General features: G+C 36.8%; 1 protein-coding gene across 1 annotated transcript in view; it reads left to right on the top strand.

The window, feature by feature from the left end:
• The window catches only part of bent (projectin protein bent), a 49,166-nt gene that overhangs the window by 9,934 nt on the left and 17,748 nt on the right, over positions 1 to 21,484 (top strand). The window contains exons 34-62 of the mRNA XM_089595453.1: positions 388 to 543; positions 1,770 to 1,955; positions 2,077 to 2,091; positions 2,958 to 3,137; positions 4,180 to 4,224; positions 7,544 to 7,582; positions 9,226 to 9,373; positions 9,473 to 9,709; positions 9,787 to 9,920; positions 11,641 to 11,766; positions 11,841 to 11,985; positions 12,061 to 12,487; positions 12,569 to 12,693; positions 12,774 to 13,127; positions 13,204 to 13,410; positions 13,491 to 13,799; positions 13,871 to 14,461; positions 14,536 to 15,147; positions 15,220 to 15,810; positions 15,898 to 16,200; positions 16,270 to 16,551; positions 16,636 to 17,241; positions 17,320 to 17,907; positions 17,998 to 18,300; positions 18,392 to 18,693; positions 18,762 to 19,041; positions 19,121 to 19,426; positions 19,513 to 20,979; positions 21,133 to 21,435. Of these exons, the coding sequence (XP_089451579.1) occupies positions 388 to 543; positions 1,770 to 1,955; positions 2,077 to 2,091; positions 2,958 to 3,137; positions 4,180 to 4,224; positions 7,544 to 7,582; positions 9,226 to 9,373; positions 9,473 to 9,709; positions 9,787 to 9,920; positions 11,641 to 11,766; positions 11,841 to 11,985; positions 12,061 to 12,487; positions 12,569 to 12,693; positions 12,774 to 13,127; positions 13,204 to 13,410; positions 13,491 to 13,799; positions 13,871 to 14,461; positions 14,536 to 15,147; positions 15,220 to 15,810; positions 15,898 to 16,200; positions 16,270 to 16,551; positions 16,636 to 17,241; positions 17,320 to 17,907; positions 17,998 to 18,300; positions 18,392 to 18,693; positions 18,762 to 19,041; positions 19,121 to 19,426; positions 19,513 to 20,979; positions 21,133 to 21,435 (9,367 nt within the window). The remainder of the gene's footprint in view (positions 1 to 387; positions 544 to 1,769; positions 1,956 to 2,076; positions 2,092 to 2,957; positions 3,138 to 4,179; positions 4,225 to 7,543; positions 7,583 to 9,225; positions 9,374 to 9,472; positions 9,710 to 9,786; positions 9,921 to 11,640; positions 11,767 to 11,840; positions 11,986 to 12,060; positions 12,488 to 12,568; positions 12,694 to 12,773; positions 13,128 to 13,203; positions 13,411 to 13,490; positions 13,800 to 13,870; positions 14,462 to 14,535; positions 15,148 to 15,219; positions 15,811 to 15,897; positions 16,201 to 16,269; positions 16,552 to 16,635; positions 17,242 to 17,319; positions 17,908 to 17,997; positions 18,301 to 18,391; positions 18,694 to 18,761; positions 19,042 to 19,120; positions 19,427 to 19,512; positions 20,980 to 21,132; positions 21,436 to 21,484) is intronic.

Below are 21,484 nucleotides of genomic sequence, written 5' to 3'. Positions count from 1 at the left end.
GTGAATTGTCATTGTAGATAAAACCATTAAAATTTTATTTAAATGTATTGTGATGCTTTCAACCAGTGCTTTCTTAAATTATGAAATACTGGATTTTCATATTTTTAGTAATTAGTTTAATCAGTTTCAGTAAAATAATCACGTGATTAAAAACATGTCATTTGTGACTAAAAACAAATATATACATAGCAGTCAATTTAAATGTAATTGTGAGCCTTATTATAGAAAGGGGGCTGTGCAAAAACACAAAATATTGAGACCTTTGTGTCCGAAAAAAAGGAGTAATTTATGTTAGCTTCGAGTAAAGCTCGTGTAACCCATTTGACATGTGATTAACCAAGAAAATAACTGTATAAACAAATTTTGTCATCAAATGGACCCACGCAGTCTGTAGATAGCAGTCCCCGAACGAGTCTGAAATGGCGTAGACCGCTTCCACCAAAGCAAGAAGCTCAGATTGATTTTACTCAAATCAAACTCAAGCCCGTCCCAAAAATAACGAAAGAACCCGAGATGGTCGAAAATGGCACTGTTGAACTAAAGGTATTCCCTAAAAAGCTGAGGAACAATAAAACAAAAGGCCTTCAAATCTCTACTTATCTTGTACACTTAATGGCTGACAATTTTGCCCTTTTTCTCGATACCTCACTTGGTTTTCTCCGACTCTCGCTATTTTTTCTCTCACTACTGCGTGTAATCCATTATGTTCTCTAAGTAAAAGCCGCTATGCTCACTTTAGCATCTATTCTCGAGGCAATAAATATCAATCCTCCGAAATAATTGAAGATGTTTCGGCCTGAGAAACAATGTTAACCCTTAACTACTTCTAAATTAAAATTTCAATTTATGGCTGCATTCTAATTTAATTCTCTCTGTGCTCTGACTTCTTTGACTTCAAAACTAAGTTAACGAGACAGAAAAAAAAAAAAAAAAAAAAAAAAAAAAATTAAAATGAAAAAGATTCGTCTCGAGAGCTTCAATAATTTATCGATTTTCCTTGAAACGTATAGGTATAAAGTCGTTTAATTATTTTCTTCTTCTTCTCCTTCTTCTTCTTCTTCTTCTTCTTCTCCTGCTAGTTCTTCTCTTTTTCAAGAGATCCAATTTCACGCAAATATTCTATCTCTGCGCCACTACCTTTGATTTCTCACTCTTAGCCTATGCACCGCAATTCTACAAAAATCTAAGAATCTTTAGCGTTTTCCATAATTATCGCTATAATTCACAATGTACATAGTTTATTATTCACAACCTTTTAAATTTACAATAAATTAAAAAACATCTGTTTTAACATTGGAAAATCTTGAAATAATCTGTACATAAAAACTTTATTAAAATACATATATATTTTTCACACCTGCACCTAATAAATTCATCATCTCAGTGATTTAATGTTACGGCTGCGCTCCCTAACTCAATACTATTAATAAACTTAAATTTCGATTCAATTATTCAAAGCACCAACTTAACCACATGTGCACAAATATTTTGTATATACATATATGTAAAAATGAGCTTTGTAATCATTAAACTTAATCCGCACTACGTGTCATCATCTTATCGATTGTAACAACAATGGCATCACATCTAACACTAAATGTATGGTATTATCTTCTTCGAATGCACGAATCTTTTCTCTGAGATGGTAATGATATTCAAAAAAAATAATAAACAAATAAATGGTGATGGGAAATCTCTTTCATTTCTGCACTTGGCATTGAAATCGACTAGTCCTGGAAAAATTCACTCGATTTATTTTACCTTCGCAGAAAGTCGGGGAAAAAGCCGAGAAGTTGGATGTGAAAAAGAAAAAGATGAAGGCCGACAAGGAAAAGAGCTATGAACTGCCCGAAATTCCAGATTACGAAAGACCGGTCCTCGAGAAGCCCCAAGAATTCGACTTTGGCGAACACATCAAGCGCGAGAAAACCAAGCTCGATCGTCCCCAAACGCAGGTGAGCAACAAAAACTTTTGGACTTTGGTTTTCGTACATAAGCCAATTCACTATTACTTATTTTTTAATTTTTTTTTTTTTTTATTCTTTCAATGCTTTGGGCCCATTCACGGATAAACAGAAGTTTGAGTCTAAGGTGACGTATAAGTCCACACCGTGGGAACGATTTATGCAACGCAAGCTCCGTCAAGTCGTACTCGAATCGACGAAACGCCTGTATAACGCTACGCTGACGCCACTAACAACATATATATTGCTTGCAATTGTAACCGATCAATGAACAGTACTTTTTACGATCGGTTTCGAATGACTGATTGACCCGAAAATCGATTGGATTACATTTAACATCGATACCTCACTTACACATCGCTCCTGGGGGGGTAAATTGTCCACTTGTGATAATGGCACGCGGGAGAGATCAGTGCTCGAGTGGCAGGGGGCAAGTCGAATGTTACAGCCTTCACCGGACCAGCATGAGCAGGGGGTTGAAACGGTGCTGCAGATCCCAAGATTAATTAGGATGCAGTTGTGGTCGGCTGGCCGTTCGGTCATTTGCGCTCGACTGAAAAAGAGAAAGAGAGGGAGAGACATATATGTATCTTTTAGTATGCTCATCGAGGGAAGAGAGGATGGGCAAGAGCATAATGGGACCTTGGATATTTTTGGAAATTATTACGAGGCATCTTGCAGCAGTAGGAGCAGTTACCTACCTACTTACGTGCCGCGGGGCGGGGGTCGCTAGCCGTGAATCTTCCTCGTCCGTTAACCAGACCAGTTTCTGCCCGACCACACTGCCGTCACATCTGATACCTCGGGGCTCACCCCACCCCCCTCACCCCCAAATACCCTTTTTTTAACCACCGTGTGTGTCTCGTTTTTTTTTTTGCCCCATCGTGCGTGCTGCGCTTCCGCTTCTTCGGCTATCTCTCTGCTACTGTAGCTTGGTTTTTTTGGTGCGGCTTTTTTGGTGCTTTCGACTAATCGAGTTTCCGAACCGAGCAGAGGGTACCGGAAATCAAGGCGCCAGCCGAGACGCCCAAGATCGAAGTTATCAAGGACGTGACACCCTTGACCAGCCGTCGAGGTAGCTTGGCGCCTGGAAGTGGTGCCAGTAGTCGTAGGGGCTCCCTCATACCACCCGAGGAACTTGGACGCAGACCCAGTCTTATTATCAGCGACGAGGTATGGTTTTTGCCCAGTACTTTCCATGGAAAATTCGATTATTTTTACCATCAATTTTTTTTTTCGTTTTTTTTTCTTCCATTTCCATGTCTTTTATTTTTGCCTTATATTGTTTGACTTGGAAGACAGGACTCAATCGTACTCCCTGACTTTGATACATCGAAAATAACTGTAAATTGTGAGTTATTTTTTTCTTTTTCTTTTTCCCCCAAGTACGATTGGGTTCACTTCTCTTAGAGAGACTGATGTTGCGATACTCGCGTTTCAACAAGTTGCATACTTTTCTTACTATAGTCGTAGATGTTAGTTCATAGTTGACTTGGTTTTCTTTCGAATTTTAGACGGCGTAGTATTTTTTTTTTTTTTCTCACTTAATTATTAGATTTTTACAGTTGAATTGTTGCTAAAAGCGATTTGATATCATTACTTTTTAGTCTGTTCTATCTATCTGTCTCTATCTCCTTAGATCCTCACGTTCGAATCCTCTCATGATACAGTACCGTATATATAGCACATCTCTTTCGTTTCTTTTTTTTCATTTTTTTTTTATTATTAATATTATTCAATCAAACGTACCAGTAACGTAATAGAGGTAATAAATAAAACAAGAGCCATAGCTGTACATTAAAAATTTTATCGTCGCAACTACGTCATCATGCACAGTAGATGTAACCCTTTGAAATAGCCAGTGCGGGCTATAGACATGGAAAAAAATGAATAATGGTAAAAATTTATTGACACGATAAGGACAGAGGAAGGGGTTTTAGTGAGGAACAGCCAATGTCCGTATGGTATCGTTGATGAAGAAAACGATTGCAATAGCGGCGCAAAGATGGATAGTATAAAATTTACGCTTATAGGTAAACCATTTCGAAAAGAGCAAATAATACAAAGCAAAATAAAAATGAAACAAAAAAAAAAGAAAAAAGAAAAGAAATCACGGTATGGTGCAAATTCACCAGAAACAACAAAAACATCGAACAACAAAAATAACATGTATCTCCATTACACATTGTCATGCTCTAAACAATTTGGTCCATAGGAAAATAGAAAGCTGCGCCCTGGCGAGGTGGTGGATGAGCGCAAGGTGAGAGACTACTTTATCCCCCTCCTCACGCTCTCCGTGACGGGGAAAACCAAACTCATCATCATAACCCAATTCTATACGATAACTGGCCGATATAATATTAAATTTTATCACTACATAATATTAATACCCAACAACAACAACAACAGCAACAATAATCTTAATACTTAATAACAATAACAATCATCACAGCCACAGTAATCAACATTAATTTCACAATATAATTATATAATTTACTATAAGGTCTTTCAACATTAATAATAATAATACAATAATAATGGATATAAGCACCAAATAATATTATTAATATAATGAAATAACACGACAATAACCCAAAGTTGGTCGGCGGATGATCAAAATTTTAATAACTTTTATTGAACCTCTTTACATACTTGTATACACACATGTACCCATGCACACGTACGTGTGTGTGTATAAATGTACATATATACACGCCTTAATTGCAAACTATCTCTTCTCTCTCTCTCTCTCTCACTTTGTAATGCCAGATGTACTTACACGACTTACCTTTACTCACTCGCTCCAACCCAGCTGATTTTATCTCTTTCTCTCTTTCCCCACTGCCAATTTTCGATAAACATCTCTGCACCGACTTTTCCGTTCAATCTCAAAAAAGAATTTCTGCATCTATGTCCATCTCTCGTGAAAAAAAACAACTTTTCTTCTTTGAACTGTACTGACACCCTCGGACACGTTTTATACACGCATTGAAAGAAAGAAAGAAAGAAAAAAGCAAAATATCCAAACAAACCGAATAACACCCCCAGTGAACAACCACACTCACCGATTAACTTGCTACCAGATCCCAAGGGGAAAAAAAAAAAAAAAAACCCCTAAATTGGTCAATTTGCGCAACGATGGCTGATAACCCAATACCCAGCGAACCTATACAGTAGAAAATAATACTAAAAAAAAAACTGGTGTGAGAAAAAAAGCAACCAAACAACAGCCAAACAGACTGGACAGCAGCCGAAAAGTACCCGTCTCAATAGAACATCCCTCGGTCATCCGTCCGCGAGAAAAATAGCTCGTTCACGCGCGAGAGGGAGCGCTCTGGAACGAAATCAAAATTTCACGCGCGGGGGATAATCTCGCGTACACCGGGGCACACGCGTTTCATAAATTATAAGACCGAAAATAAGCAGGCGATATGCGTAAAAATAGAACGAAAATCCTTTGGCGATCAAAAGTCTGGCAGAGTCGACGCGGACGAGACGAGAGGACCAAAGACGTAGGACGGCGATTTTTTCGGGAAAATCCTTCGTTATTGACACGCGAAAATTTTCGGGCGTAAGTATAACGTGCCCCACGGCGAGGTTTAAACGCAACGTTTTATAAATCGATTCCCGTTGCTTCGCTCGCAGGTATGCGTATATATATGCACTCTACGTATTAACGCGGGATAATATATCGCGTCTGCACGTGCGCTCCCGGGGCCAAAGAAAATAAGGCCGCGGCAGGCGCAAAATTTCGTGCCAATTGCTTATAACCCCGCGCTCACGTCGCCCGTGATGTACTGCCTCCCCACGTTCCTTAATCTTTGCGCAATTAAATATTAGTTATTCGTGGAAAATTAGCCGCTCCTCTCTATATCTCTGTGCCGATTTGCTTTTCAACGGAGCGCGGAATATAGAAGCCTTTTTTTTTTTTTTTTTTTTTTCATAACAAGCGCAGCACGTACTTATACACGTACACGGGTACTTTTCGGCTGAGGCGCGAGCACACGCGGAAACAGGGGAGAATGTCTCATTTATCACACGCGTACAAAGAACACCACACACACGCCAGCTACGCGCGTTTATAAATGTCAATTAAGAAGTTTTATAATGCCGAGCTTGTGAATTAGCTCTGATACGAGTTTTTGTTTTTTTGTTTTTTTTTTTTTTTGGGAGGGTGTGGAAAAATCGCTGTCTCTCTTTGTGCCACTTTTCAAAAATATACCAAAGTACATGTTACATTTGCCGAAGGAAGTATACGGTGATAAAATACCTGGTATGCATATGTGCCCCACGTCTCTGTCTTTCCTGTATACGTTTAAATTTATCGCCGTGATGTATCATTAATGTTTCACGCGCCGACGATGTGTTTATATGTGTGTCCAATGTGTAGCCGTGAGTTGAGAAAAGAAAAATCTTCATCCCCCTCGTGACCTCGTGATGCCTGGCAAAGTGTTGCTGTACATGGAGATGAGCTTACTGTGTGTGGAACATTTGCCCGACCGCTAACGGATTTATCAATAAAACCATAAAACCCAACCAGTAGCAATAACAACAGTATTCCTAGTTTATGTAGAAAAATGACTATAGGCAGATTAATATACGTATGCACGATTATCCTTGTTGTAACCGTACGTCTCGCCACAGTGAAGTACGTTGCCAGTAAGACTGATGGTACAAGCAAAGTGTGTGCATCCCTGTACTTCCTAGTTTTTTTTTTTTTTTTTTTTTTGTTTTTTTTTCATTTTCTCTGCCATTTATGAAGTATAAAATTGAAAATAAATAAACATGTGTCTCTATTATGTGTTTGTGTATGTGAACTTGTCCAAACCTCATGTTCGTCTCTTGTACTTTTTCTGCAGGTTAGATTACGGCCCGGCGAGGTATTGGATATCAAGGTGAGATTTGTGTTCGGCTATAACACAAAGCTTACCTTACAACCTCGGTCCAATAAATATTAAAACCAAGTAAAAGCAACAAGTGATTTTCCAGTCTGCCCCCTGACCCCCACCCCCAACACGCCCTTAATAATCAGCTAAGCGCGTTACCCTGCACAGCAACAATGTTTTTACCTCAGCAGGACAGACAAAAGTAACAAGCAAGCGCATTCTTTTTTTTTTTATTGACATACTTTCCGTAAAGCTCAACCAACGATGATGTAAAACAGTCACTTCTGTCTGTCCGTGTCATGCCACCCCCAGCTTTTGCAGCCGGCGCGCTGCAGGACCCCCAACAAATTAATCATCAATAATATATATATGTACAAAGTCTGTTTCGCTTGCAGAAAAACAATATCACTAACAGCAGGTGTGAAACCTTATATATACAGCCGTTGTTTCGCGGTAAAAAAAAGAAAAAAAAAAAAAATTATGCACACCTAGTTATAAGAACACACATTGGCAGGGTGGACACTTTCGTCATTTGTTTTTTGTTTTGTTGACGATTCAATAATAACAATCACAGCCACTGCATTTGGTGTCGATTGAAACAAAAAAAAATCCACCACACGTTACACGATCAATGAGTTCTCATTGTTGATTTTTTTTTTTCTTATTCCATTTGTTTTTTGGGAATCCACACAGAGATTTGGAAGGCCCGGCGAGTTACTTGAAGACGACAAGGTTAGATATGTTTCTTCGATGTAAAATTTATTTCACTTTTTTTTTTTTTAATGGTTGGTGGCTCGCTTTGACTATCAAAGCGGTCATTTGTGATTAAACACACCGTGATTAACAACGTGAATTACAAATTATAGAGAAAAAAAAAACTGTAGTACTCTCATTATTTCAATACATGTACATGAATGTGTTATAATACCTTTTTTTACCTTACTGTACATAGTTAGTGATCGTGACATTTTTTCACCAATTTTTGAATACTTTTGCATATTACAGATCTATGTGTTATCTTACAATTTTTGTGGCTCACTTATTTCCGTACACATGTATGTTAAATGCTATCGTAAAGTTAGTTAAGTGTTCAGACAAAAAATATATATGTATGTACTTTGCTCGAAGCAACCGAAGCGGCAGCAGAAACAATTTTCTTTTTTTTCATTGTACGCCCTATCACTTACGCTATAACTTTTTTTTTATTTATAATTTTATATTTTTGTCACTTTAATTTTTTTACTTTTGTTTTTTATTACAGACTTTGGTAATAGTACAATAAATGTAAATAAAATATACACTTGAATGCTGCCGCGCGTTTGTTTTGCTGCTTACCCATGCTTAGCATATTTGTAATCCTTGTATGCACTGTCATTCATAATGAAAAAAAAAAAAAAAAAAAAAATATTCATCACAACATACTTCAATTTGTGACCATACCTTGCTTTACGTTAATCATGTAATTTATGTGTTATGTGTTTCCCTTTTATATGTCATGCGTACTTTGATGTCGTCTTCTTTGTCCAATGAATACCAGATTAAACAAAAAAAATTTTTTTTTTCGAAAAACCAAATATTTTTAATATTGACTGCAATAGAGTTATAACGAGAAGTAAGTGAACTTAACGATGCTGGAGTTGACGAAGAAAAATAGCACTCGATTAAAACAATTTATTTCATTATTTAATCCCGTAGTGCACATCCTTAAGTACCAAGTAAATTGCTGAAATGGGTATGGCAAAAAAAACTCTCAGTACATGAAATGTCCATCTCACATTATCATACAATAGTGTACATTAATCAATCACTAAAAAAAAAAAAAAAAAAGTAAACTTCTAAAGACACGCCATTGACACACCAGTGAATTGACCGTAGTTCACAATGCGTGAAAGTAGCTAACTGCACCAAGGGTGACTAACCAGAACTTCCATTTTCACTTTTCTCTATTCGACAACATTTTATATAAAAATCTTCATACTAGCGTTTATAACCTAACTTGTAATCTAATCCCTCTATTGCCAAATACCAAATATTTTTTTCTCTTATACTAAGGTTGTATTAACTGCGCTCTCAAACTTATTTAAAAAAAAAGCAAGACTATAGTTGGCTTACAAATTTTTTCTTACTTTTTGCCTCCATAATCAATCAATACTCATGACAATCTTGATGATTTTTGCACGATATCCCCTCTTGCAACACGCTGATTTAACTATTGTTAAAAAAAAAAATAAAAAAAAAGGAAACAAAGGTAAGTGGCTAAAAATTAATAACAAAAAAATGTGCAAAAATCATCAGGACATGGATAACGAAATGAGGAATTCAAAACAACCATCATATTAATAAACTCCTGTGTGATTGCGCATTTGCCGATGCAGCGACGTCGTCCGAGTACGGACGCCCGAAGACTCAGCGTGGCGGATCTCGAGAATAAGATCAACCAGCCCAGCACCCCGCTCCGCGATGTCGGACCACCAGGACCCCCTCAAATCGTCGACGTGCAGGAGTCGTACTCTGCTGTCGAAGGTTTATTGCATTAAAAAAATTAATAAATAAAAAAATAAAAAACTTTTTTTCCCCTATCCTATGGGCGGAATTGATTGCATATGAGAATGTTTTACGTAGATTCGACGGCATACCTCACCGTACAAGTCGAAGGTACGCCGGCGCCGACTTTCAAGTTCTACAAAGGTATGACTGAAATCATCGAAGGTGGTCGATTCAAGTTCCTCACCGACTCCGAAACGAATACGATAACGTTATGCATGCGCAAGACAAAGCCGAACGACGAGGGTACCTACAAAATCGTCATCAGCAACATTCACGGCGAAGACTCGGCCGAGATGATGCTATACGTTTCCGGTAATTTGCAATTGGTAGAAATATTAGAAAAACAATTTGTTCCCCTCCATACGAATCATGACAATTGTGTTGCTCAGATGCCAGTGGTATGGACTTCCGTGCCATGTTGAAGAAACGCAAGTATCAAAAGTGGGCACGGGAGCAAGAACAAGAGAAGGTCGATCTCAAGGAAACCGAGAAACCAATGCCTGCCCTTAAAAAGGTTGAAAAGGTGGGTGTTTTTCGTCCTTTGTTCTTTGGTACAACATTTCTTAACTTTTTTCCAATAGGAAATAGTTGCCTTATTAAAACCAATTAAGGCTGAAACTTGTAAGTTTTCTCGACTTTTATGAGTAAGTTTTCATGTCCACGTGTTTTTGATAAAAAAATGTATTTTTTAAATCCCTGTGGTACCTTTAATTCCCCAACCCCCCTTTTTTTCATCAATCAATATTTTAAGTGGTTAAGACAAGAGCAAATAATTAAATTTAAGTTAACAAAGTAAAATATATGTTGTTATAGTTTTCAAATACCATGTATTATTTTTTATGTGTTTTATTGATATTAAAAATCGCTTGTCATTTTGATTCACGAATCTCTCACTTTATATGATCAGTATCATTCATATCGCTTGAATAATTAAGATAAAAAATACAAAACTTTTACCATAGGAAAAATCATTATTAATCATTTTCGTAGTTTTTTAATTCGTATCGTATTTCAATCGAATGCAGAAAATTATCCAAGATGGTACAGAAAGTAAGGCTGGAGAAGGTGTAAGCGACAGCAATGAGCGTCAACTTGAATCTGTAAACGTTTGTATTCATTAAACCTTGTATCGTAGCTGACATGCGTTTGGATTGACAAGTAGACAAAAACCTTTTTCAATTGGTCTCGAAAAAAAATTATCTATTTGATAGATGCTTGTATTTTCTTCGTTACTCTTGTTCTATCAATCTTTTTGTAGGATCCTATTTTTCCGTTCATTATGAAGAAAAATTATAGGTGAACAGTAACGTATCAGGCGAGCTGTCAAGGAGTATTTAATTGATCAATTTTTATCCACGAACTTGTATTTGCATGCACAATTTTTGTCATTAGATTTACTTTTTAATAATACTCTTTTTTTTTCTTTTTTTTTTTTTTTTGCTTGAAAAACTTCTCCAATGCATGAATACTTTATCAAGATTCAGAAATCATGTATGTAATTATAGTGTTAATGATATTCCGAGAGATTATTTATTTTAGCCTAGCATCGTTTGTTCGCGTAGACCTTCGTTAGCTGAATTAATTCCAGACTGGCCGGTGCTGCATCACTTCATCAAGACGGAGGTTAAAATTATAGTTGTCGTATGTCGATGTTCTTATCGATGTTCCGAAATCTTTTAGTTATTGTAATGGATATTAAAATTTTGTTTGCTGATATAAAATGCTTGTTGTTTTTAGTTGAAGTTCAAAATTGTCTTTCATGACTGTTGTTTATTAGAAATTTGCACGAAATTTGGCTGGTAGATGTTTTACTGCTTGTAGTAAAATATTAAGTATAAACAAATAAAGCTACTGCAATACCAATTAAACACTCAGCCGTTTCGATGTTGTCAATGTGAATGTTATTCATTGCTGTACATTATGAGGAATTTGTAGGCTGACGTTTTTGGAAAAGATTTTTTATAATTTTTAAACTGTTTTTCAGTGTCTCGTTGATAGGTCCACGTACTTCATTTTTAACCTTCATCAATTTTGTACTTTTCTGTTTTTAAGAAATAGGGATCTTAATTTTTTACATACTTTTTGACAGTTGCAGAATCACTTTGAATACTATTGTTTTTTGGTACATTTTAATTTTTTTATTTTTACAGCCTCAACAATTGCAAAACAAATCGATATTTGTCAGTGTTAAAAAACATAACTTACTAATTTTTTTATTTTTTTTTATTTTTCCAATTACATAGAAACCTGATGTGTTCTTAAAACCACTGATTGACCAATATGCAAAAGAGGGAAAAGACAAAAAGGTTGTTTTTGAAGCAAACTTCTCGAAACCTAATTGCAAACCCAAGTGGTACTTCAGAAAAGATGTGCGTATGAATACTATTTTAAATGATAAATATGTTGACTCAATACTTTTATTTCTCTTCATGTCACATCACAGGAGCTATTCCCGTCAGCTAAGTACAAAATTAAAAACGAAGAGGACTTGTATCAACTCGTTATTCTTAATCCAAAAGTGGAAGATACCGGAAAATACACAATCGACATATCTGGAGTTTCAAGCACAGCCTTTCTTAATGTCGATGGTTAATATATTTTTTTTTTTTTAACAAACAACGATGTATTAATATTTTTAATAATTAACATCGACTTTTTTTTAGAACCCGATCCTACATATACCTTTACCAAACCCCTCAATCAACAAACAAGTGGTTTCTATAAACACGAAGTGCAATTGGAATGCACTGTTAGTTCGAACATGGCTCAAGTGTCATGGTACAAAGGAAAAACAAAACTGGAGGACGGCGACGTTTATCAAATTTCAAAAGATATGGCTGGAGTTTGTCGCTTGACAATTAGGAGTGCTACATTTGAAGACAGTGGCGAGTACTTCTGTAAAATTAGCAAACAACCGGATAAGACGGACACGACTTTATCTATCATCGAATATCCATACAAATTCGTGAAAGTGCTGAAGCACCAAACGGCTACAGAAAAAGAAACAATTACATTACTTTGTGAGCTCGATGATGCTGCAGGAGACGTTAAGTGGTTCAAGGGTGACCAAGAAATAGTGCCTGATAAGAGGTACGTTTCACTTCATAATAAATTAGAAAAGTGAAATTACTGTTTTATCAAGACAATAATTGATTAAATATTTATCTGTAGAGTACAAATCAAAGAAGAAGGCCGAAAGAGAAAACTTATTATTAAAGACGCAAAAGTTACTGACGCGGGAATGTACTCTTGTGTTAGTAATGCTGATAAAACTGAAGCTGAACTGATAGTGAACTGTAAGATTATCAAGAAATATTGTATGGATGTGCTGCATATTTTTTAATTTTTAATTTTAATCGAATATATTTTATTGCAGACTTGAACCGATTTAATAAGAAACTTAAGGATACAGTTGGTATTGAACGTGAAAAAGTTGTTTTGGATGTTGAGCTTCAAGACCAAACAGCTCCTGCAGAGTGGTACTTCAATGGCAAACCTATCGTACCAAATGAAAGAATTGAAATTAAAAACCTTGGTGGTGGCAAACATCAGCTTGTTTTTAACAGAGCAGAAATGGAAGATGATGGTGAAATTACATGCGAAAGTGGCGAATTAAAGAGCTCGTGCAAACTAACAATCAAGAAAGGAGAAAGCAAACCTATTGTCGAAATTCCTAAAGAAGTGGCAGGGCCATGTAGTGCACCTATCGTATTTGTCATACCCTACAAGAGTAAGTTCTTATGCCATGACACTTTGTAATTTAAAGTCAATGTCTGCATAAAATATCAACTATTAATTTTTTTTAGTCGATGGAACAAAACAGTCACAAGTTGAAGCCAAACTTATGAAAGATGGTAAACCACTACCTCTCAAGGATGTAGAAATTGTTGTTGGTGAAGATAAAATCACCTTTAAAATAAAAAAGCCTCAACACGATCAGTCTGGTACTTATCAAATTAAAATTGGCAACGCCCAAGGTGACGTAGTTGAAGATGTTTTTGTAAACATGCAAGGTAAGACAAAACATTTAAAAATGTTAGTAAAAGTAAATTTTTTAAGTAAGTGAGTATAAATTCAATATTTTTCATTCTAGATGTTCCATCACCGCCACTTGATGTTAATGTAACCGAAGTCTTCGCCACCAGCTGTGTTGTCTCTTTCAAACCCAGCCAGGATGACGGTGGCTCGCCAATAATTAAATATGTCATTGAACGATTGGATATGAGTCTAAAGTCTCAGTGGGATAGTGTAGGGGAGGTCGTGCAAGGTGATAAAACTACATACAAGGTTGAGGATCTCGTTACAAAGAAACAATATAAATTCCGTATTCGTGCGGTTAATAAAATTGGATCAAGCGAGCCTGCACTATTTGCTAATGTTATTTTGGCAAAGGATCCATGGGGTAAAATAAAAAAATTTAAGCCACATACATATCTTGCAACGTAACACTAATAAACAAATTATATCTTTTAGATGAGCCCAGCAAACCAAATAATGTAGAAGTGGTCGACTGGGATGTAGATCATGCTGATCTCACATGGACTAAACCTGATAATGATGGAGGTGCTCCTATCACTGGCTATATTATAGAATATAAAGAAAAATTCGGCAAGGAATGGGCTACGGGTAAAGAAATCGAGGGTGATGTTACAAAAGGAACAATCGATGGACTTAAAGAAGGTCAACAATACGAATTCCGTATCCGTGCAGTGAACAAGGCTGGTCCTGGTGAGCCATCTGATGCTACGAAACCGATAATTGCCAAGAGCCGCTTTGTTAAACCTTTCATTGTGGGTGATGGTTTGAAGAATCTTGTTGTCAAAAAAGGTCAAATCATTAAATTTGATATTAAGTACGGTGGGGAGCCAGAACCAGAAGTCAAATGGTTTTTGAATGATAAGGAATTAGTCCCAGATTCAGCAGAAAGACTGACTATTGATAAATATGAAAAAAATACTGTATTAACTGTAAGAAAAACAGCGAGACCTGATTCTGGGAAGTACAAACTAATACTTTCAAACAGCTCAGGCACATGTGAAAGCTCGGCTGAAGTAGTTGTATTGGGTTAGTAAATCGATAAAATTTTTGTAGTCAAAGTCTTATTATTACAGTTTTTAAAAATATTTTAATCTTTACAGATAAGCCGTCAAAACCATTAGGACCTTTAGAAGCTGTAGAAGTTCGATCGGATCATATTACTGTCAAATGGAAAAAACCAAAAGATGATGGAGGTAGTGACATTACTGGTTATGTTTTGGAAAAAATGGATGTCGATACTGGAAGATGGATACCAGCTGGAGAAGCTGGTCCAAATGAACCGTACACTTTTACATTCTCTGGATTGACACCGAAGAAAAAATATAAGCTACGTGTTAAAGCTATAAATAAAGAAGGTGAATCAGAGCCTCTTGAAACAGATGAAGCTATTGTTGCGAAAAATCCTTACGATGAACCTGGAAAGCCTGGAAAACCAGAAATCTATGATTATGATAACGTTAGTGTCAGCTTAAAGTGGGCTCCACCTGATAGTGATGGTGGTCGTCCCATTACGCACTACACAGTTGAAATGAAAGACAAGTTTTCACCAGATTGGGTTGAAATTACTAAGACTAACGATGATAAATCGGAATGTAAAGTTGAAGGTCTCAAAGAAAAAATGGTATATCAATTTAGAGTTCGCGCACATAATAAAGCTGGAGCCTCGCAACCTAGCGAACCTACAGACAATCATTTGTGTAAACACAGAAACCGTAAGTACACTATCCGTCATATAAATACTGTAAGCCATTAAAAAACACATTTAACATATTTGTACATTACAGTCAAACCAAGAATTGATCGAGAAACATTCAAATCTATTACAATAAAAGCTGGTAGAACACACAAGTGGTCTGTTGATGTTACTGGTGAACCACCTCCAGATTGTAAATGGGTGTGGAGGGACGATGTGCCTCTCACAAATACAGAACGTATTAAGATCGAAAATGTTGATTACCATACGGACTTTACTCTTTTAAACGCAGTAAGAAAAGATACTGGAAAGTACACTTTAATTGCTGAAAATGCTAGTGGTAAAGATACGGAAACTGTTGAGTTAATTGTGCTCGGGAAACCTGCATCTCCCCAAGGACCTTTAGAAATTTCTGATGTAACGAAAACTTCTGCAAAACTTAAGTGGAAAAAACCAGAAGATGATGGAGGCAGCCCAATTAAAGAATATGAAATTGAAAAAATGGATACAAAAACTGGAAAATGGGTTCGTGTTGGTAAAGTTCCAGGAGACAAATTGGACTTTGAAGTTACTGGCTTAAATCCTGGCAGTGAATATAAGTTTAGAGTAACCGCCATCAATGACGAAGGCGATTCTGAGCCATTAGAAAGCGAAGCCCCAATTATAGCTAAGAATCCGTTTGGTAAGAGTCAATAATACAAGTACTTGAATTCTAAAAAAATTAAATGGAATCATGAAAAATTTTTTAATGATTAATAATTCTTAATAGATGAGCCTCTTAAGCCTGGAACTCCAGAAGTTATTGATTATGATAATGAATCTGTCAGCATTAAATGGACTCCACCAGATTTTGACGGTGGTGCTCCAATTGAAAAATACATAATTGAAAAGAAAGATCGGTACAAGCCAGAATGGGAAAAGGCCATGGAAGTTCCTGGTAATACACTTGAAGCTAAAGTGGCTGGTCTGAAAGAAAAAGGAGAATATCAGTTTAGAGTTATAGCGGTAAACAAAGCCGGACCTTCACCACCATCAGATGCATCGAAAATGCAAATTTGCAAACACAAAGCTCGTAAGAATATATTTAGCAAAATAAATTTATGTATTTTATTATTGTAAACTATATAATACTTACTTACAGTCAAACCAAGAATCGATCGAACAAATCTCAAGCCAATCGTGGTCAGAGCTGGTAAACCAATTAAGTACGATGTTGATGTCCGAGGTGAACCCCCACCAGAAACTACATGGTATCATAAGGATACCTTAATCAAATCTGGTGATAACATTGAAATCGTCAATGTCGAATACAATACAAAACTGAGTATTAATGACAGTAAAAGATCAAACACTGGAGTATGGAAAATCAAGGCTGAAAACGCTCATGGATTTGATGAAGCTGATGTAGAAGTAACTGTTTTATGTAGGTTATTTATAATCAAAAATTTGTATTCTTTCAACAAATTGGTTAAGAAAAAAATAAATAAATAAATTTTAATCTTAACAGCGGCACCATCGAAACCAGTTGGTCCACTCAAAGTTTCCGATGTTACAAAAAGTAGTTGTAAGCTCAAATGGGAGAAACCAGAAGATGATGGTGGTAAACCAATTACTGGCTATCAAGTGGAAAAACTCGACAAAGCTACAGGCCGTTGGGTCCCAGTTGGACGTACAAATGATACAGAAATGGATGTAAAAGGTCTACAAGAAGGCCACGATTATGAATTCCGAGTAAAAGCTATCAACGAAGAAGGAGAATCGGAACCTCTTGTCACAGATAGATCTATTACTGCTAAGAATCCGTATGATATACCTGGTAAACCAGGTACGCCTGAATTTGAAGACTGGGATGTTGATCGTGTCGATCTTAAGTGGGATGCACCTAAAGACGATGGTGGTGCACCAATTACTGGATACATTATTGAAAAAAAGGAAAAACTTACCAGCCATTGGGAAGAAGCGGAGACTACAACGTCTTCTCAGCCCAGAGGTCGTGTATCCAAGAACTTGAAAAAGGGTGCCACTTATCAATTCAGAGTACGTGCTGTTAATAAAGCTGGTCCAGGTGAACCTAGTGAGCCAACCAAACCACATGTGATGAAGGCACGCTTCTGTAAGTACTGTTTAAACTAATTTTTTTTATTAAAAAATTTTTGTGAAGCATGAACTAATGAACGATTCTAAAACACAGTGAAACCACGTATCAATCGTGAGAAACTCCAAACTGTTAAAGTAAGAGCAGGACAACTTGTGAAGCTTGATGTTGATGTCGAAGGTGAACCGCCTCCAACTATTACATGGAGCAAGGGAGCTAAGCCACTATCTTCAAGTGCCAACGTTAAAATTGATAACGAAGATTACAATACTAAACTTCATTTATCTAATACAACTCGTGCTGATACTGGAAAATATACAATCAAGGCTGTAAATGATTCGGGCTCTGATGAGGCTGAAGTTGAAATAATTATTCTTGACAAACCATCAAAGCCTGAGGGACCGCTCGAGGTTTCAGATGTATTTAAAGAAAGTGCCAAACTCAAATGGAAAAAGCCTAAAGATGACGGCGGCTTACCTTTGACAAGCTATATCTTAGAAAAAATGGACGTGACTACTGGACGCTGGGTACCTGCTGGTATTGTAGACCCAGAAAAAACGGAGCATACAGTTACTGGATTGGAGCCAGGAAGAAAATACGAATTCCGTGTGAAAGCAGTAAACGAAGAAGGAGAATCAGAGCCACTTCAAACTGATGCTCCTACACTCGCTAAAGATCCTTACGGTGGAATTCACTTAAAATTTAATATTCAATTGTTTCCTGTGTAAAAGAATTTTTCAATATTTTATGTAATTGATAAATTTTATTTTTTAGATGTACCTGCTGCCCCAGGTTTACCAGAAATTGTCGATTGGTCGGAAAATATGGTAAAACTCAAGTGGGAACGACCAATCAGAGATGGTGGTTCCCCAATCACTGGATATATTATTGAAATGAAAGATAGATTTGGGACGACTTTTATAAAAGCTGCGGAAGTTGAAGGTCCAACTTGTTCTGGCACTGTGCATAAATTAGAAGAAGGCAATCAATATCAATTTAGAGTAAGAGCTGTCAATAAAGCTGGACCAGGTGAACCTAGTGAAGCTACGAATCCACATACTGCTAAAGCTCGATGGCGTAAGTAGTTTCTGAGATTTGAACTAACTATAGTGCATATTTGTATAAATAAATAAATGGAAGATAATACTTTGTATTTATATTGCAACAGTTAAGCCGTACATTGACAGAACGAACCTACAGCAAACAACAATTAAAGTTGGTCTCACACTATCCTTGGATGTTAATATAATTGGTGAACCTCCTCCAACAGTTACCTGGACTTACAAAGGAAAAGAACTTGAAACCGATGATCAACTGAGAATTGATAATATTGATTATAATACGAAATTTTTCATTATGAAATGCAAAAGAGCGCATACGGGAAGGTACACTATTAAAGCTAAAAATGAAGTTGGCGAAGATATTGCTGAATTTGATCTTCTTGTCCTCGGTAAACCGAGCAAGCCAAATGTACGTTAAAAAGACTTAATTTTGACACTAAAATTGTTTATGTTAATTCTAAAAAATTTTATTTTCAGGGGCCACTTGAAGTTTCAGATGTTACAAAACATGGTTGTAAACTTAAGTGGAAAAAACCTGAAGATGACGGTGGTGCTCCTGTTGAATATTATGAAATTGAAAAACTAGATCCTCTATCTGGTCAATGGGTTTCTTGTGGCAGATCAACTGAACCAGAAGCAAACATCACTGGATTATTAGAAGGCAAACCATACAAATTTAGAGTTAAGGCTGTTAACAAGGAAGGTGAATCTGAAGAGTTAGAAACTGATAAATCTATCATCGCTAAGAATCCATTCGGTAAAACTTTCTAATGGCTGAATAAAATGCATAAATTATATTACTACTGGTCATGGAATTATTTTACAATGAATTTCAGACGAGCCAAGCAAACCTGGACGTCCAACTCCAACAAATTGGGATAAGGACTTTGTCGATTTAACGTGGACTCCACCAGAAAATGATGGTGGTGCACCAATTGAGAAATATATAGTACAAATGCGTGACAAAGAAGGCAGACAATGGGTTGATGCAGCAACAGTACCTGGAAACGTTACAAATGCTAAAGTTACAAATGGAATTCAAGAAAATCACGAATACGAGTTTAGAATTGTTGCAGTTAATAAAGCTGGACCTAGCGATCCTAGTGATGTATCAAAGAGCGTTGTAGCAAAACCTCGTTTCCGTGAGTACACAATAATCAATTTAAATAATAAGAGAAATTATTAATAACTGATTACAAGCATTGTACAAATGTTTATTTTTAAACAGTTGCTCCTCGCATCGATCGCACAAATTTGCAGAAAAAAACTATGCGTGTTGGACAAATTCTACGTATGGAAGCTAAAATTATCGGTGAACCACCACCAACTGTAACTTGGAAGTTGAAAAATGCCACTCTGAAAACTCAAGATCGATTGAAAATCGATAATGAGGATTACCATACGAGTTTTATTCTCAATAAACTGGAACGTTCTGATACTGGAAATTACACTGTCTTTGCAAAAAATGATAGTGGTGAAGATCAAGTTGAAATCGAAGTTGTCGTACTGAGCAAACCAGGCAAACCTAAGGGACCACTAAAGGTTTCTGATGTCACTGCTGAAGGCTGTAAATTAAAATGGGACAAACCCGAAGATGACGGTGGAGCTCCAATCGATCATTATGTGATCGAACGAATGGATGTAGATATGGGAAGATGGGTACCTTGCGGGACAAGCAAGACACCAGAGGCTGACGTTGCTGGATTAAATGAAGGAAAAGACTATCAATTCCGTGTTAAAGCTGTAAATAGTGAAGGAGAATCCGAGCCGTTGGAAACAACCAGTCCAACGACTGCCAAGAACCCTTACGGTGCCCCAGATGCCCCTGGAAAGCCTGAATTTAAAGATTGGGACAAAAATCATGCTCATATTAAATGGACACCTCCTAAGAATGATGGAGGTGCTCCAATCGAAAAGTACATTATTGAGAAAAAAGATCAGTATGGTAAATGGCAGAAAGCTGCAGAGGTTCCAGGAAACAAAAATGACGCAAGAGTCGGAGATCTTCAGGAAGGGCAAAAATACCAGTTCCGTGTTAAAGCTGTCAACAAAGGAGGTCAGAGTAAACCTAGCGAGCCTTCAGAGACTTTGTTAGCTAAAGATCGATATGCAGCACCAAAGATCGATCGCACCAATCTGAAAGATGTCACGGTAAAAGCTGGAAATCATGTACGTCTTGATATTAAGGTTACTGGTGAACCCCCACCAACAAAGATGTGGTATTTGAAAAAAAAGAAACAAGAGTCCGATGAAAACGGAGTTGTAATTGAAGAAGAAGATTACAGAACTAAATTTTCAATTGGTTTTGCACTTAGATCCCACACAGGTCCTTTAACACTGAAAGCTGAAAATGATTCTGGTAAAGATGAGGCAACAATTTCTCTAACTGTGCTAGATAAGCCAGCTAAACCTGAAGGTCCTCTGAAAGTGGATAATATTCACAAAGAAGGTTGTAGTTTGAAGTGGAATCCACCACTCGATGATGGTGGCGTCCCGTTAGATCATTATGTCGTTGAAAAAATGGACACACTTAGTGGCAGATGGATTCCTGTTGGGCGTTCATTGGAGCCAAAAATGGAAGTTGAAAATTTGGTTCCTGGACAAGAATATAAATTCCGAGTGTCTGCAGTTAATGCAGAGGGTGAATCAGAACCATTAGTTACTGAAGAAGCAATCATCGCTAAGAATCCATTTGGTATGATATTTATGTTTACTACAAGTTATTGATCGCATGAGAGTCTTAAGTCTTGTACTTTGCCTAATGAGTTACAATTAATTTTAATAAGGCACTTTTACGCAATTTTTATGCCCAAAAAGTCAAAAATTTATTGAGGTAAAACCTTTACAGATGAGCCTGGACCACCTGGAAGACCAGAAGCAACAGATTGGGATAAAGATCATATCGATCTCAAGTGGACCCCACCAATGAATGACGGTGGTGCTCCAATTACAGGATACATTATTGAGAAACGTGAAAAAGGTGGTCCTAAATGGATTAAGACTGTTGAAACTATTGGGCCAGATTGTAAAGGAAAAGTTGACAACTTGGATGAAGGTGTCGAATATGAATTCAGGGTGCGGGCTGTTAATGAAGCGGGGCCAGGACAACCTTCTGATGTTAGCAAACCAATTACAGCGAAATGCAGAAGGAGTAATTTTTTTCACTTGTTATTTACCAAACAAAAATCTGTTATAATTAC

Source organism: Copidosoma floridanum, unplaced genomic scaffold, assembly GCF_036245765.1.
Source record: "Copidosoma floridanum isolate Cflo_tuat_1 unplaced genomic scaffold, Cflo_Japanese_pri ptg000025l, whole genome shotgun sequence".
Taxonomy (NCBI): domain Eukaryota; kingdom Metazoa; phylum Arthropoda; class Insecta; order Hymenoptera; family Encyrtidae; genus Copidosoma; species Copidosoma floridanum.
Note: the sequence above shows the minus strand (reverse complement) of the source record. Positions and strands in the feature narration are given on the sequence as shown.